Below are 15,489 nucleotides of genomic sequence, written 5' to 3'. Positions count from 1 at the left end.
ACTTAAAGGAGCACCCTGGGTGGGGTCCTACTCTGTAGTTCAGTGTGTCAGGCGCTTGATGGGTTCAGCTGCCAATGCTAGCATGTAGGGAGATAGAGGCTATGGCGATGGCTTCACCCACTACACATGACTCAGCAGTATCGCCTTGCTTCCATGTCTGCCTGGCTTTCCTCCACAGGCATTTCCCACCACAGTCTCCTCCCTCACATCCCCTCAGTCCATTTCTCTGCAGTCAACAGCAGCCCTCGCCCTGGGATTGCTCCACAATCCTATGCACCAGCTCCCAGCCACTGTGCCTTCTAGGGGACCTGTGTCCCTGTCCAGGGTACATATGGCTGTGGCAAGGACTGTCTGATTTTCATTCCATTTAAGCTGCCACAGATCAGCTGTTTCACTCTCGGCCTTAAATGTTTCTCCTCTGACCCAGACAGTTGCCCCAGTGTGGAGATCGGACCCCTGCTTCAGTTCCCCCACCCTCTGAGGGCAGGTCCAGTCCTAATAATACACCTGTTTCTCCCCCTAGTTCCTTCATCCTACGAAGTTTTGCGTGGTTCTCTATATTCTTTTCCAGTGGTCAGGTACTCCTGTCTGCTGTCAGCTCGTGTTCTGCAAGCACTTCTGTGTCTGAAGGTGTATTCCTGATGTATCCGTGAAAAGAGATGTATTCCACATCCACCTACTCCTCCACCATCTTGTTCCCTATTGTGTTTTCTTTTTCTCTACATTTATGTATTTTATCACATGTATTTTTGGTTATGTTTTTCTCTATTTTTAAGTTTTATTCCTGAATACTTTATGTCAATTTGTGTTGTGGTTTTTCTTATTACATTTTCAAATTGGTTACTGTTGATGTATCAAATAGCTATTGCATGTTGATTTTGTTAAAAAATTGCTGCCCTCTTGATGTGTCTTCTTGATTTTCACGTTATGCCAGCTGTTTCTCTTAGGTTTTTTAGTCAGAAAATCATGTTTTTAGACAATGAGAGTAGTTTTTCCTCCTTGCTTAATGTTTATCACTGGTATTTTGCTTTGTGCCCACTGTGCCAGGTCTTCTTGGACAGCACTGACTAGTAGAGTTGATATGAAGATTTCAACTTGTTTCTGAAGAACAATTTCAAATTGTTCCTGATTTTAGAGGGAACACTTCTAATGTTTCACACAAAGTATGATATTTTTTATAGGCTTAGGGAAATTACTTTTACCTGTACTGAACTGAATTCTGATTTTTGAAGGTGTTAAGTTTCATCATAGTACTTTGTTTCTCTATTGAGATAATTGTTTTCCATTAATGTACTAATGTTACTTATTTTTTTGTTACAGTTTTGTTTTTTTGTAAAGTTTGGACTGTCCTTTAATTTTTTGGAATAATTTCTTTCGTAAACTATTGTTTATGCACGTATAGGATTCATTTTAATGTTTTTATCTAAATATTTGTTAGTATTTTTATCTAGGTTTTTAAAAAATATTCATTTTACTTATTTGACTGCACTGGCACTCAGACAGTGTCATGTGTGGGAACTGTTCTCTGAAGCCCTGCACCACTGGGATCTAGTTCCCTGAACAGGAGTTGAACCAAGGCCCCCTGTATTGGGAGTGCAATCTTAACCACTAGGTTGCCAGGGAAGTCCCCGTTAGGTTTTGGGTTTTTATTTTAGGATTTATTTATTCATTTATTTTTGGCTGTGCTAGGTCTTCATTGCCACTCTCGGGCTTTCTCTAGTTGTGGTAATTGGGGACTATTCTCTAGTTGCAGTGCTTGGGCTTCTCCCTGAGGTGGCTTCTCTTGTTGCAGAGCACAGGCTCTAGAGTGTGGGTTCGGTAGTTATTGATCGTGGGCTTAGTTCCCCTGTGGCATGTCAATCTTCCCAGACCAGGGATTGAACTTGTGTCTACTGCATAGGGAGGCAGAGTCTTAACCATTGGACGCCTAGAGAAGCCCTAAGTATTTTTAACAAGTGAAATTGTGCAAGTTGTGCTGTCTTGCCTTCTCTGTGAGATTATACAAGTTTATATAATGAGTTTACCATCATTTCCTGGCTCTACATCTATGGGAGAAATTTTCTGTTTCTTGGATATTGATAAAACTTACTTTTATAGGTAGTGTGGGGCTGTTTACTTTATGGAGAGGCTATACCTCTGATTACTATTTCAGTATATTTTATGATCATGGACTAATCAGTCTGGTCTTCCTAATTCTTTCTGGGAAAATTTTGACTACTTTGATTTTCTAGGAAAGTTTCTATCTCTTCTAAGTTTTCATATTTATTGGAACAAATGTATAAATACAGTCAACTCTGCTGTCATGTTTGCTTTAAAAATGTAAATTTGTTTCAATATGTTAGGGAATGCTGTGAGCTTTCTGATTTCAGGCAAGCCTATTTTCACCATTTTATAATAAACTACAGTGCTTCTGACACAAACATCGGGTCTTTTATAAGGTACAGTGCCATATTCGTGGTGGTATTTATATATTTCTTAACCATTAAACATGTACAAAACTCTACTGTTTTTATTAAGATTTTTTATTTTCTTTTTTTCATGTGTGGTGATAAAGGTGTTACACCCCAGCCCTGTTCTTCCCATAAGCCTGAGACTTTCATAGTGGTGATTTTTTTTTTTTTGTAAATACATACCACATTATAGCAGAACTGCCTTTGTATAGTGATTGCTTGCAAACTTTAAAATCGCTTCTATATCCTAGATTTTATGCACATAGTCTTGGTCATAATAATTTTCTTATCCTTATTTCTTGATTATGCGGTCATAATAATTTTCTTATCCTTATTTCTTGATTATGCTTGTCCCATTAAAAAAATTTTAGTAGTTCTTTTGTATTTTATTTTTATCAAGCTTAAAAATAGTAAAAGGCTTAAAATAGGGCTCCTGGTTGACTGCTTCCCCCACCCCCACCCCAGCCCCAGCATAGATGTTTGTTTCCCTCTACAAGACTAAAACCTTCTTGAGACCAGAATGGGTTTCACTCATCCTGAAATCTTCAGAACCCAAAAGATTATGTGGCACATGGAGGCTCAATTATTAGTAGTATTTTTAATTCCCTCTCAAAAGAAGTGGTGGCCTGGGCACAGGAGGCAGACTGTGGAGGATATTCTCCTTTCCTAGGTCCTCTACAGCTTCTCCATGTCTCCAACTGTAATTGCAGCCTATTGAGTAATGTGTGTGTTGTTACAGGAGTTGTTGTCATTCACGGATATATCTATGGAGTTCAGCTGGGAAGAGTGGCAGCTGCTTGATTCTGTGCAGAAACACCTGTACCGGGATGTGACTCTGGAAAACTATAGTAACCTGGTGTCTGTAGGTAAGTACAGCTTCATGAGCCTGTACAAGCCCAGATCATGAGTCATAAGTCACCATTGCCTTTTCTTTTGTTGATCTACCCTGAAGCCTCTGGAGGTCACATGTTTTTAGCCCCTACTGAACCCTCAGCTCCTCACTGTCATCTTCCCCAAGTGCAAACAAGCTGCTTTCTTTCCTCCCTCCTGACCTCTTAGTCCTCAGCAGTCTGACTACATTCTCTATGACTTTCCCTTAACAGGGTATCATGGTACCAAACCTGATTTAATCTTCAAGTTGGAGCAAGGAGAAGAGCCATGGATCATAAACTTCGAGGTTTCCCATCAGAGCTGTCCAGGTGGGTGAGCAGATACCATGAAGATGGGAGGTGGGGAGTAAACCATGTTGGCATTCAGGCAGTGTCATGTGTGGGAACTGTTCTCTAACCTCTTGTACCATTGGAGCAGCTCAAGATGAGCCCAAGAGTCCTCAGGTGAGGGCTATCACTTTCCTCCCATGACTCCAAGAGGCTGGTGGGCTGTTCTGTACACACTGCTCAAAGGTTGCTTTCTGGGTTAGTTTCCTTCCCTCAAGCACATTCCTTACTGTGGTCATGGGCCTTATTTTCCCTTTTGCCTCTGCAGTTAATTCCCTCAACTTTACCTGCAGTCTTCTCCTTCTCTCCTCTTGACCATCTTAGGAGGTTTCATTGCTTCCTTCACTCTTCTCACACTAGTCATTTGGAAATTACAACTCTTACCTTCTTGAGCACTTTTCTTTCTTTTTCTTTTTTGCCACACCTCATGGCTTGCAGGATCTTAGTTCCTTGACCAGGGATAGAACTCATACCCCCTGCAGTGGAAACATGGAGTCTTAAGCACCAGACACTGGGGAAGTCCCTTGGGCACTTTTCTGAAAAGAATTCTGAAACCTAGCCTTAAGTGGTTTTTATCACCTTATATTTGTTTCCCTGATTACTCTTTCTCTTCCCTTTCAAGTTGTCCAAGTTTGAGCTTCTCCTCTATATCGTAACTCTGGAAGGACTCTTCCATCCTGAAAATTGAACTTTTTCTGCCCAGTGTTGTAACAGCAGAGCTGTCATCCCCTCCTCTCTTCTTCCTGCACTCTGGTTCCAGCTTTATATGCTTCAGGACAGAGCTCTTGATCTCCCATTCTGCATTCTCAGTGGCAGAAATTGGAAGACACTTCTGAAATTGCTCTTCCTCTTCAGTTTTCCCACCATTTTCTTTTTTGGGGAAGAAAATGTTTAGCAAGCAGTCCTGAGGAAACAGGACAGCTTCTGAGGTCCCCAGTACAGCAGTCATGTCCTAGGGTGACTGAGGCTTGTGTCTGATGGCTGCTGTCGAGACCTTGCCCTGTTCTTGCTGCTTTCCTTTAACCTTGCCTTTCTATAACTCTCATCATCACAGTGTTCAGGCTTCACAGATAGACTTTCCCATTTTCTCTACATCTCTTGTCCAACCTTAAATGTGACCTTCTCCAGGGCTCTTTCCCTCATGTCATTCAATACCTTGTATGTGCTGTTGATGCCTAATTTTTACTGAGCACTGAACTTAAGTGCAGAGAAGGCAATGGCACCCCACTCCAGTACTCTTGCCTGGAAAATCCCATGGACGGAGGAGCCTGGTAGGCTCCAGTCCATGGGGTTGCTAAGAGTTGGGCATGACTGAGCGACTTCACTTTCACTTTTCACTTTCATGCATTGGAGAAAGAAATGGCAACCCACTCCAGTGTTCTTGCCTGGAGAATCCCAGGGACGGCGGAGCCTGGTGGGCTGCCATCTGTGGGGTCGCACAAAGTCAGACAAGACTGAAGCGACTTAGCAGCAGTAACAGCAGCAGAACTTAGGTGTAACTGCCTACCTGCTTCTATGTTTGAATATTTAATGAAGATCTCCAGTATAATAAGATCCAAAACAAAGTCCTTTGTCTTTCTCCAAACATGTCTCTCTCCCAGTGTTTTCAGTCTCAAAGAGCAGTACCCCCTGCTTCTCAAGTCTCAAATCTAGGAGTTTCTCTTGCTTCTGTCTAAAATGTTTTTACCTTAATTTTCTTATGGCTCAATCCCTGTTTTAATATCTCACTGTACCATCTTAAATGTTGTACCTAGCTATTATGTACCCTGTTGATTCACCATTTGAGTAAACTCCTGAAATGATAAAATTGGCATAAATAGTTGGCAATGGATTTTATCAGTAAGTGCAGGCTAAATTTTTTAAACTTCTATATAAAAAATACTTCTCATCACTGCTTATCAGCTACCCATTTCTGTAGAGGGATTTATTGTGGTTTGATTCACTTCCCCTTGCCCCCACACTTGGTTATATGGTGTGTGTGTGCACTTGGCCATTATTTCTTTTGAACCATTGTCAGAGGCCTGGACCAGAAGAAAAACACTCATTAAATAGCAGTTCTAAAGTGTTTTAATTCTAATCAGGTTTATTTATGATTTTTAAATTACTATGTTGTTTTTTTTTTCTTAGACGGTTGGGAAGAATGGTACCAGAAAAATCATAATGAATTTGAAAGTGTTCAGAGAAGCTATGCTTGTAATGCATTTGGAAAACTTCATCTGAGCAAAACCCACATTTCTTCAAGACAAAGACTCCTTAAATATAAAACACATGGAAAAAGTTTGACACAAAACTTAGCTTCAGCCACAAGCTGTCTAAGAAAGAATACTGATCAATTTCATGGGTATAAAGAATCATATTTTATTAAGCACCAAAGAACTCATAGTATAGAAAAAAACTGTGTATGTAACGAATGTGGGAAAGCTTTTCGTTGTAAATCACAGCTCATTGTACATCTCAGAATTCATACAGGAGAGAGACCATATGAGTGCACTAAATGTGAAAGAGCCTTCAGTGCCAAGTCAAACCTCAATGCTCATCAAAGAGTCCACACAGGAGAAAAGCCCTACTCTTGCATCGAATGTGGGAAAGTCTTCTCTTTCAGGTCACAACTTATTGTCCACCAGGAAATTCACACAGGAGGGAAACCTTACGGGTGCAGTGAATGTGGGAAAGCCTACAGCTGGAAATCACAACTGATTTTACACCAGAGAAGCCATACAGGAGTGAAACCATATGAATGCAGTGAATGTGGGAAAGCCTTTAGTTTGAAGTCACCATTTGTTGTGCACCAGAGAACTCATACAGGAGTGAAACCTCATAAATGCAGTGAATGTGGGAAAGCCTTTAGGAGTAAGTCATACCTCCTTGTTCACATTAGGATGCACACAGGAGAAAAACCCTATCAATGCAGTGACTGTGGCAAAGCTTTCAATATGAAGACACAACTTGTTGTGCATCAGGGAATTCATACAGGAAATAATCCTTATCAATGCAGTGAGTGTGGGAAAGCCTTTGGCAGGAAGGAACAGCTCACTGCACATCTGAGAGCTCATGCAGGAGAGAAACCTTATGGATGCAGTGAGTGCGGGAAGGCTTTCAGCAGCAAATCATACCTCGTTATACACAGGCGAACACACACAGGAGAGAGACCCTATGAATGTAGTTTCTGTGAGAGAGCCTTTTGTGGGAAGTCACAGCTAATTATACATCAAAGAACTCACTCAACAGAGAAGCCCTATGAATGTAGCGAATGTGAAAAAGCCTATCCCAGAAAGGCATCACTTCAGATACACCAGAAAACTCATTCAGGAGAAAAACCGTTTAAATGCAGTGAGTGCGGGAAAGCATTTACTCAAAAGTCATCTCTCAGTGAACACCAAAGAGTTCATACAGGAGAGAAACCATGGAAATGCTCTGAGTGTGGGAAATCCTTCTGTTGGAATTCAGGGCTTCGTATACATCGAAAAACTCATAAGTGAGAAATCAGAACAGAATAAATTTGGATGCATACTCACAGAAGTTGATCCTCAAGAGAATTCAGATGATAATAGAAACAGGATATATAAGTAGGAACACCTAAAAGTACATTCTAATCAAATTAGTCATGTGGGAGAGAGACCAATCATATTTGGAATGAATATGCAAAAGCTTTCAGAAATAAGTCATGCAAATCTTTATACACAGGAGAATGGTTGAAGGAATAAAGAGCAGTAATGGTATCATATACAGTAGCATAATTATGAAGATTTAATTTGGGAAATGCATATTAAGTCCATATGAATTTAATAAATCAGGAAAGCACTTTTCCACAGAAGATGTGTTACATGGGGAGTCATGTTCCAGATTTGATGCTGTTTTTGAGTGAAGAAAGTCCTTGGTGGAGGATAAAGTAGTTTTGTTTTATTTTTTAATATGTAACTAATAGGAAAATAGCAAAGAACGTATTTTGAAGGTTCAGGGGCATGGAGTGTGACTTTCCTGAGTAATACTGCATAGCATTTTTTTTAATTTTGGTATTTTATTTTTAAATGTAACTTGTTATATTTGATAATTTGTGGAATAACATCTTCCAATATTCTTTATATTAAATGCTAAGTATCAGTATTGTCTCTTTATTTCTTAGCAATATAACTAAAATAGTTTGAATTTTAATAAATGAAAGGATTTTATCTTACTCCAAATGATTTTACTTATTCAATAAGTGGGTCTGTCCATTTTTACAGGGCTGCTTTCCAAGAGCACTCATGGTAATGAAGATTGATTGTATTTAGCAATTCGGTGTCTGCTCCCTATTTATTGATAACAGTGGCTTAGAATTCTCTGGAGAGATACTCCTCCTATGTTGTGCACATCCTTGTGGTGTATCTCTCAGGGTGTCCTTCCCACCAGCCATAGGTGAGCATTCTGCCACGGTTGAGTCATGATGACATCTTTTCCAGGAGTTTGAGTCTCTAATTCAGTCTCACATGAACCAGAAGGGAAATATCAGAATTCATTCTTGTACCACAGTTTTAAGACCATCAAATAGTTCCTGCTATTTCAATTTCTCAGGATAACTTTGGATATTCTGAACCTAATTTTCTGGTGTTCTGTGCGCTTCCTCATATTTGCAATAAAAATATTATTTTCTGCTAATGTTAAGAAGAATGAGTTCTATTTCTTGTAACTGAAAGGCTTTAATTGGTAAATAGTGTCACTGGAATAAACTGTTAGTAAACTGTTGGATAGTAAACTGTTAAAGAAAAGTGGGGTTTGTGGTTTAGGTTTATTCCTAAGACAAGAATAAAATCTTTCAGATTTCTACTTATATTCCAAAGTGGATTTTTTAGCTCATAGTATGAAATAGTGTTGTTGCTTATGTACACCAAGAACCTCATGGACTCTGTTGGTAAGATTCTGGCAACACTCAGGAGCTATTGTCCTAGAAAACTTTTAAATTTATGAGGAAATCTGGAACATCAGATGAAATGGCTAGTTCTGGTTCCATCAGCTCTTAAACACAAGGCCAGACTTGAAGGCCTAAATCTCATCTCAGCGCAGAGTGTTGTCAGCAGTTCTCTGACATTGTGGAAATAATTGCTTACTCAAGAGTTGTAGGGTTGAGATGATGGAAATCAAAGACACAGTTGCTGAGGTACAGAGTCATCTACCTTAAGTGCACCAATCCCTTATGTATACATGTTAGAAAAAGTGTCTCTTGATAATCGATCATTTGAGTAGAGGATCCTGTGAAGAATCTGAGGACTCAACCTAGCAAACTCATGATACACTTTGCATGCTTGTCACTCAGGGATACAGCCTAGAAGTTTGCAAACTGCAGACCATGGTCCAAATACAGATTGATGATACTTTTATGGATGGCAAGTTAAGAAGCTTTTACATTTTTAAATGGTTTAAAATTTTTCCAAACTATGAAATGACAAAATTATTTAATTAAAATTTCAGTGTCCATCACTCGAGTTTCATTGGAACACAGCCAGCCATAACCTGGCTGTAAATTGCTTATACACTACAGTGGTAGAGTTGAGTGGTTGTGGCAGATACAGTGTTACCCCAGAACCTGCTAACTCCTGATGTAGAGGCCCTTCCTTCCCTGAAAAAGTGGATCATTGCTTGTAGGAGGAAGCTTATTCTGCCAGTACCCCATGTCTCAGTTACCAGCTGTGTCCAAATGTACTCTTTTTATAAGGACATTGATCATATTGACTTAGGTCTCATTCTATTGACCTAATTTTAACTTAATTATCTCTGTAGAGGCCCTGTCTCTAATCCACATTCTGAGATACTGGGGGTTAGGAATTCAATGTATTTTTGACAGGATGCAATTCAATCCATAACAGTCGGCCCTCCTGCCCCCCAACCCCACCAAATTCATGTCCTTCTCACATGCAAAGTGCATTCACCCCTGCCCAACATTTCCTCCCCACCCAATGTTAATCCACTCCAGCATCAACTCTAAATCCAGAATCTCATCCAAATCAGATATGGGTGAGATTTGGGATATGATTCATCCTGGGGCAATATTCCTCTCCATTTGTGAACCTATGAAACCAAAAGAGTCATCTGCTACCAAAATACAATAATCAGATAGGCATGGGATAGACATTCCTATTTCAAAAGGAAGAAATTGTCAGGATAAGGGGTGTTATGAGTCCCAGAGAAGCCCCAAAACTAGCAGGGTAAATTCCATTAGATGTTAAGGTCTGAGAATAATCATCTGTGGCTAAATGTTCTGTCCTCTAAGCCCAGTAGGATGGTGGCCCTGAATCTTTAATTCTGAATAGTGGGGCAGCTCTCTGGAATTGAAAAGGAGGCTTCGCCTTCTGGAACCAAGAAAGTGGCCCCACCCTCAGTCTGTGTCCACAGCTAGAAAGCTCTATCAACCTGTTTCCTGCCTGTAGAATCTCAGAAGTTTGACAGTTCCTTCATTTTAACCTTTCTATTCCTTTGAGTCCAAGTTGGTAGCATTTTTACCGAAATGATTGATTGGATTCATAAGTCACATACCCATAATCTTTTGAGCAAACAGTGTCTGGCCACATGCTTGGTGTTCTCTCCAGAGCTTGCTTTCTTGCTTTTTGCAATATGAGTAAGCTGAGAGTCTTCCAAACCTTTGCAGTCTAGTTCCTTTTGCTTAACAATACAGTCTCAGTTTATCTCTGTCCTCCCATGTTTTACTATCAACATCAAGGAAAAGTTAAGTCATGACTTCAACACCTGGCTTAGAAATCTCTGCAGCTAAATATCCCAATTCGTCACTCACAAGTTCTGTCCTCTGTCCACTGAAACACATGTCAGTCAAGTTATCTCCCACTTTTCTCCAATTTCCAATAACATGTCCTTCATTTTTATCTGACATCTCACCAGTAGTACCTTAACATTCTCGTATTTCTACCAATAATGCCCTCAAAGCAATCTGGGCTTTTTCTATCAAGTACCTCAAAACTCTTCCATCAGTTGCCAATTCCAAAGCCACTTCCAGATTTTTACGTATTTGCTAAAGCAACACCTTATTTTGCAACCAAAATCTTACACATTTTCTAGACTGCTGTAACAAGGTACTGCAAAACAAGTAGTTTAAGCAACAAAAATTTATTTTTCATATATTTCATAGTTCTGGGGGCCAGAAATCTGAAGTCAAGGTGCCAACAGAGTTGGCAGATTCTGAGGGAAGAATCTGCTCCAAGCCTCTCTTTGACTTCTGCATATTGATCTTTTCCCTTTGTCTCTCCACATCATTTTCTCCTATGTGTGTCTAATTTGTGTTTAAATTTTTTCTTTTTATAAAGATACCAGTCATATTAGAGAAGGAAATGGCAACCCACTCCAGTTCCTGCCTGGAAAATTCCATGAACAGAGGAGCCTGGTGAGCTACAGCCCACAGGGTTGCAAAGAGTTGTACACAACTGAACACACACATGCATGCACCAGTTTCATTGGTTTAGGGCCCACCCTAATGACCATTTGAACTTGATTATCCCTATAAAGACCCTGTCTCTAAAGTCACATTCTGAGATGGGGGGTGAAGACTCCAACATATCTCTTTTGTGGTGGAACAACTGAACCCATAACACTTGACAGGGAAACAGGCAACTTGCACAATACTCTAAACCAGCTGGACCTAACAGACAGGTGAGCCACTCGGCTCCACTGCAGAAGAATGCATACTCTCCAAGTACTGTGAAATATTGTGCAGCACAGATCACACGTTAGGCCACAGAACAAGCCCCAAAGGGTATCACAAACAGCTCTAAGGCTTTGGTCAAAACTGGGACCAAATAATAACAGGTTACAACTCAAAAGAATAAAATAAAAATGCATATATCTGCATTGATATATAATTGTATATGTATAAACAACTAGGGAAGAAGGGAAAACTCGTTTAAAAATTGACTATCAATAAATACAAAAGGAAATGACAGATTAGAAACTCACAGCTTGGTAGCCAGCACAGTGATTCTTTAAGGCAAGAGTCATCCATGAATGCTAAAACTAGGTGACAGTTTCATTAGTTTCAGAACATCTTTCCACAAAATGCTTACTGCTTATAGTTGGAAAACAAGAAATCTGGCATTTACCACCTTAATTAAACAAAACTAATATTGCAACTATTGGTACAATCAAATATCAGGGAACTGGTTGCTCTGATTCTCAGAGGAGGGCACAACATCATTTATATATTATTCCAGCCCAAAATGCATAACCTGAATCTAAATTATGAGGCAATACCAAACACCAAGTTTGGGCCATTTACCATGACAATGACATGCAATTTTTAAAATATTGAGGATGTAAAAGACAGAGGCTAAAAGGCTGCTCCAGTTTAAACACTTAAAGGGACAGGGCACTGCACAATGAACCCACATTGTTTCTTGGACATTTTCTGGGCAACTGATGGAATCTGGATAAGTTTTGTATGCTAAATAATAGTGCTGTGTTTGCATTAATTTCCTCAATTTTATAATTTTACTGTCATTAGATAATAGAACGAACTTGTTGGAGACACTCACTGAAGCTTTGGGGAGTGTAGAGAACTCACACCTGCAACTCATGCTCATACCTTTAAAGAAAAATATGTTCTTTTATAGAGAAAGTAGATGTGGTCAAATGTAAATGTTGTGTAAATATAGATAAAAGGTATTTAGGAATTCTTTACAATTTTTTAAATTCTGTGTTTCTGTAGTATTTATTCAACTTTTTAATAGCATGAAATTATTTGTAAATGATACAGTTAGGAAGAGAAAAATGAATTTAGCAAGGTCTTTGGATGTCACGTCAGATTATCCACATCAATTCTATTACACACCACAAAGTTTTCATAAAATAGGATTTAATACACTGAATTCATTTTCAAAAGTATCAAAATACAAAATAAGTTTTGTAGTGTTGGAACTGCTCTGTATCTTAAGTGTAGTCATTAATACATAAACATTTCCTACTTCAGGGGATTTTCCCAACTCGGAGATCAAACCTACATCTCCTGCATCTTGCAGGTGGGTTCTTTTATCACTCATGCTACCTGTGAAACCCTACATAAACACACAGGTGATAAAATAGAACTTAATACACACACAAATGAGTGTTAAGTAAAACTGGAAAACAGTTAAGTCTTGTGGATTGTATTACTGTCAACACTCTGGCTGTGATATTATACTACAGTTTTGCAAAATGTTAACATTGGAGTAAACTGGGGAAATTGTATAAGAGATCTCTTTGTGTTTTTTACACTGCAGGTGAATTTGCAATTATCTCAATAAAATTTTCAATTAAAACAAAATTAATCTAATAAAGATGTAAAAGGAGAATGAATAAACTATTATGTACAGTCAATGAAATAGTCAGTGGAATATTATATAACTATGAAATAAACTACAATTGAATAAACAATATGTTTATGTCCTAGATATACAGTATTGAGAAAAGTCATTCTCAGATGGCTGTGTATAACATAACACCATAGTTAAAGGCCAATAAAGTGAAATGGAATTATATATTACTTAGGCACATATGTGTAAGTGATAAGATGATGAATTAAAAAGCAAGATAATGATAACCAAAATATTTAGGATAGTGTCTGCCTTTGTGAGGAAGAGGTAAGTTGAAAAGGAGGAACTGCAAACAAAGATTCCAAATATTAATAATTTGTAATTTTCTGTTTCTCAGATAGATTCATGAACATTCATGAGAAGGCCTTTTAACTAAAATTACATAAAAAGGGACATAAATACAGGTAATTTAGATTCTTTAAAATAATAGGGAAATACTAAGGATAACCACAGGCCACTAAATATGACATTTTAGATTAAAATTTTCAATTTTCTTGCAAATTATACATTACCATAATTGACAAAGCAGAAAACTAAAACAATGAATAAATAGCAAATAAGGAAACTGAATTGCAGTCAAAAACTTCCCTCAATGAAATGTAACAAGCTTAGATTATTGAACAGTAAACTGTTACCAAACATTGAAACACTTGATCACCATTATGTTATACAAGCAGTACTAGAAATTTTTTAAAGAATAGATTACTCTCAAATTCATTTTACAATCCTCCATAACCTTCACACCAAAAAATAGACACAATAGAAAATTATGTTTCTTGGATAGACACAATAGAAAAAAATTAGAGGACAGCCTAATAGATTTAAAACTTCTGAATAAAATGGAATTCGAGTTTGTTTCTTTCCCCACACATTTGTTCATGTCTATATTAGGTTGAACTATATGAAATTACCAAAAATGAACCATTTTTTACATATGTGGCAAATTTTATTTTCCAAAGTTAACTGTAACAATATGTCCCATCTTGCATCTTCTTCTACAATGTGATTGTGCCAGTCCTCCCACTTAGAGTCTTGTTGGCTGGTGATTAGTCTGTAGCTAAAAGAGAGTGGAGAAAGTGCTTCTGCTTTCCTCACTGGAACACATGTTCTTGAAGCTTATGTGGCCCTGTGAGCAGCCCATCATGGAGAAACCTCAGAGAATCCCGGGAGAGAGACTGGGCTCAGGCTCCATGGAGAGGAAAAGATGCTCATTCATCCCCCACATCCTCCAGCACCACACTCCCCAGCTCCAGCCACGTAAGGACAGCAAATGCATGAGGAAACCTCCCTGAACTCCTGATCCACAGAAATCACAAGAGATGTAACCCCTTTGTTGTTATCTATGCTATAGTTTGGGGTGACACTTTAGGCAGCAGTACTGACTGGAATAGAAATTTGTTCTTTGAAGTGGGATACTACTGAAACAAAATCTTAAAACATCTGCCACTGATTTTGGCTCTGGGCGGTGAGAAGAATGTGGCAGACTTCTGAGGCAAATATTAGTGAAAGACTGAAGAGCCCTTTGGAAGGATATTAGAAGAGCCTAAAGATCCTAAAGGAGGTTGTTGATGGAGGCTTAAAGGGATATGAGGAAAGCATTATGGGAACATGGGAGAAAAGGTGTTTTGTTATAAGCCACAGAACGTTTCTCAGTACTGTCATTTAATGAATCAAGCAGGACCCTATGGGGTCTTCCCAAAACAGAACACCACTCCCATCCATGTCCTCCCCCTGCCTCTTATCTGTACAAAAACTTCAGCCTCTTAGTGTATGTGTGTGTGTTAGTTGCTCAGTTGTGTCCTACACTTTGCGGCCCCATGGACTGTAGCCTCCCAGGCTCCTCTGTCCATGGGATTCTCTAGGCAAGAATACTGGAGTGGGTTGCCATTTCCTTCTCCAAGGGATCTTCCCAACCCAGGGATTGAACCTGGCTCTCCTACATTGCAGACCGATTCTTTACTGTGTGAGCCACAAGGTAAGCCCCTTAGCCTCCTAGGCCTTCCCCAAGTTCCAAAGAAGAAATTTAGTCAGAGAAGTAAGAAAATGCAGAAAGAAAGGAAAATAGTCAAGCAAGACTAAATAATAATAGTTTAGCTGCTAAAGTCAAAGACCTTTAGTTCCCCTTCACGGGCTTCCCTTGTAGCTCAGACAGTAAAGAATCTGTCTGCAATGCTGGAGACCCAGGTTCAATCCCTGGGTCAGGAAGATCCCTTGGAGAAGGAAATGGCAATCCACTCCAGTACTCTTGCCTAGAGAATTCCATGGACAGAAGAGCCCAGCAGACTAAAGCCCATGGGGTCACCAAGAGTCAGAAACGACTGAGCGACTACACTTTCTTTCTTTCTTTCAGGGGCTATAGATAATGTTCTGAGCTATATCCTTTGAAATGTTTTGCAGATACTGAAACCTGCAGCAGACGGAAAAGTTAAGTATATGCTGAACACCAGGACGCAGGCCCCAGACAGATTGGAACCAGAAGATTGATGATGTTGAGCC

The 15,489-nt window shown here is 39.2% G+C and overlaps 1 protein-coding gene across 4 annotated transcripts in view; it reads left to right on the top strand.

Annotated features, from left to right (window-relative positions):
* Positions 1 to 15,489, top strand: part of LOC113907654 (zinc finger protein 26) — a 70,845-nt gene that overhangs the window by 21,068 nt on the left and 34,288 nt on the right. For 3 of the 4 annotated variants that reach the window (XM_027567182.1, XM_027567185.1, XM_027567183.1), the window contains 3 exons: positions 3,190 to 3,316; positions 3,554 to 3,649; positions 5,795 to 8,302. In XM_027567182.1, coding sequence (XP_027422983.1) covers positions 3,190 to 3,316; positions 3,554 to 3,649; positions 5,795 to 7,146 — 1,575 coding nt within the window. In that variant the 3' untranslated portion in view covers positions 7,147 to 8,302. Of the gene's footprint in view, positions 1 to 3,189; positions 3,317 to 3,553; positions 3,650 to 5,794; positions 8,303 to 15,489 lie in introns of those variants that run through there. The other variant, XM_027567186.1, reaches the window with a different exon arrangement.

Source organism: Bos indicus x Bos taurus, chromosome 17 (genome assembly GCF_003369695.1).
Source record: "Bos indicus x Bos taurus breed Angus x Brahman F1 hybrid chromosome 17, Bos_hybrid_MaternalHap_v2.0, whole genome shotgun sequence".
NCBI lineage: Eukaryota > Metazoa > Chordata > Mammalia > Artiodactyla > Bovidae > Bos > Bos indicus x Bos taurus.
This window is presented reverse-complemented; position numbering and strand designations above follow the sequence as displayed.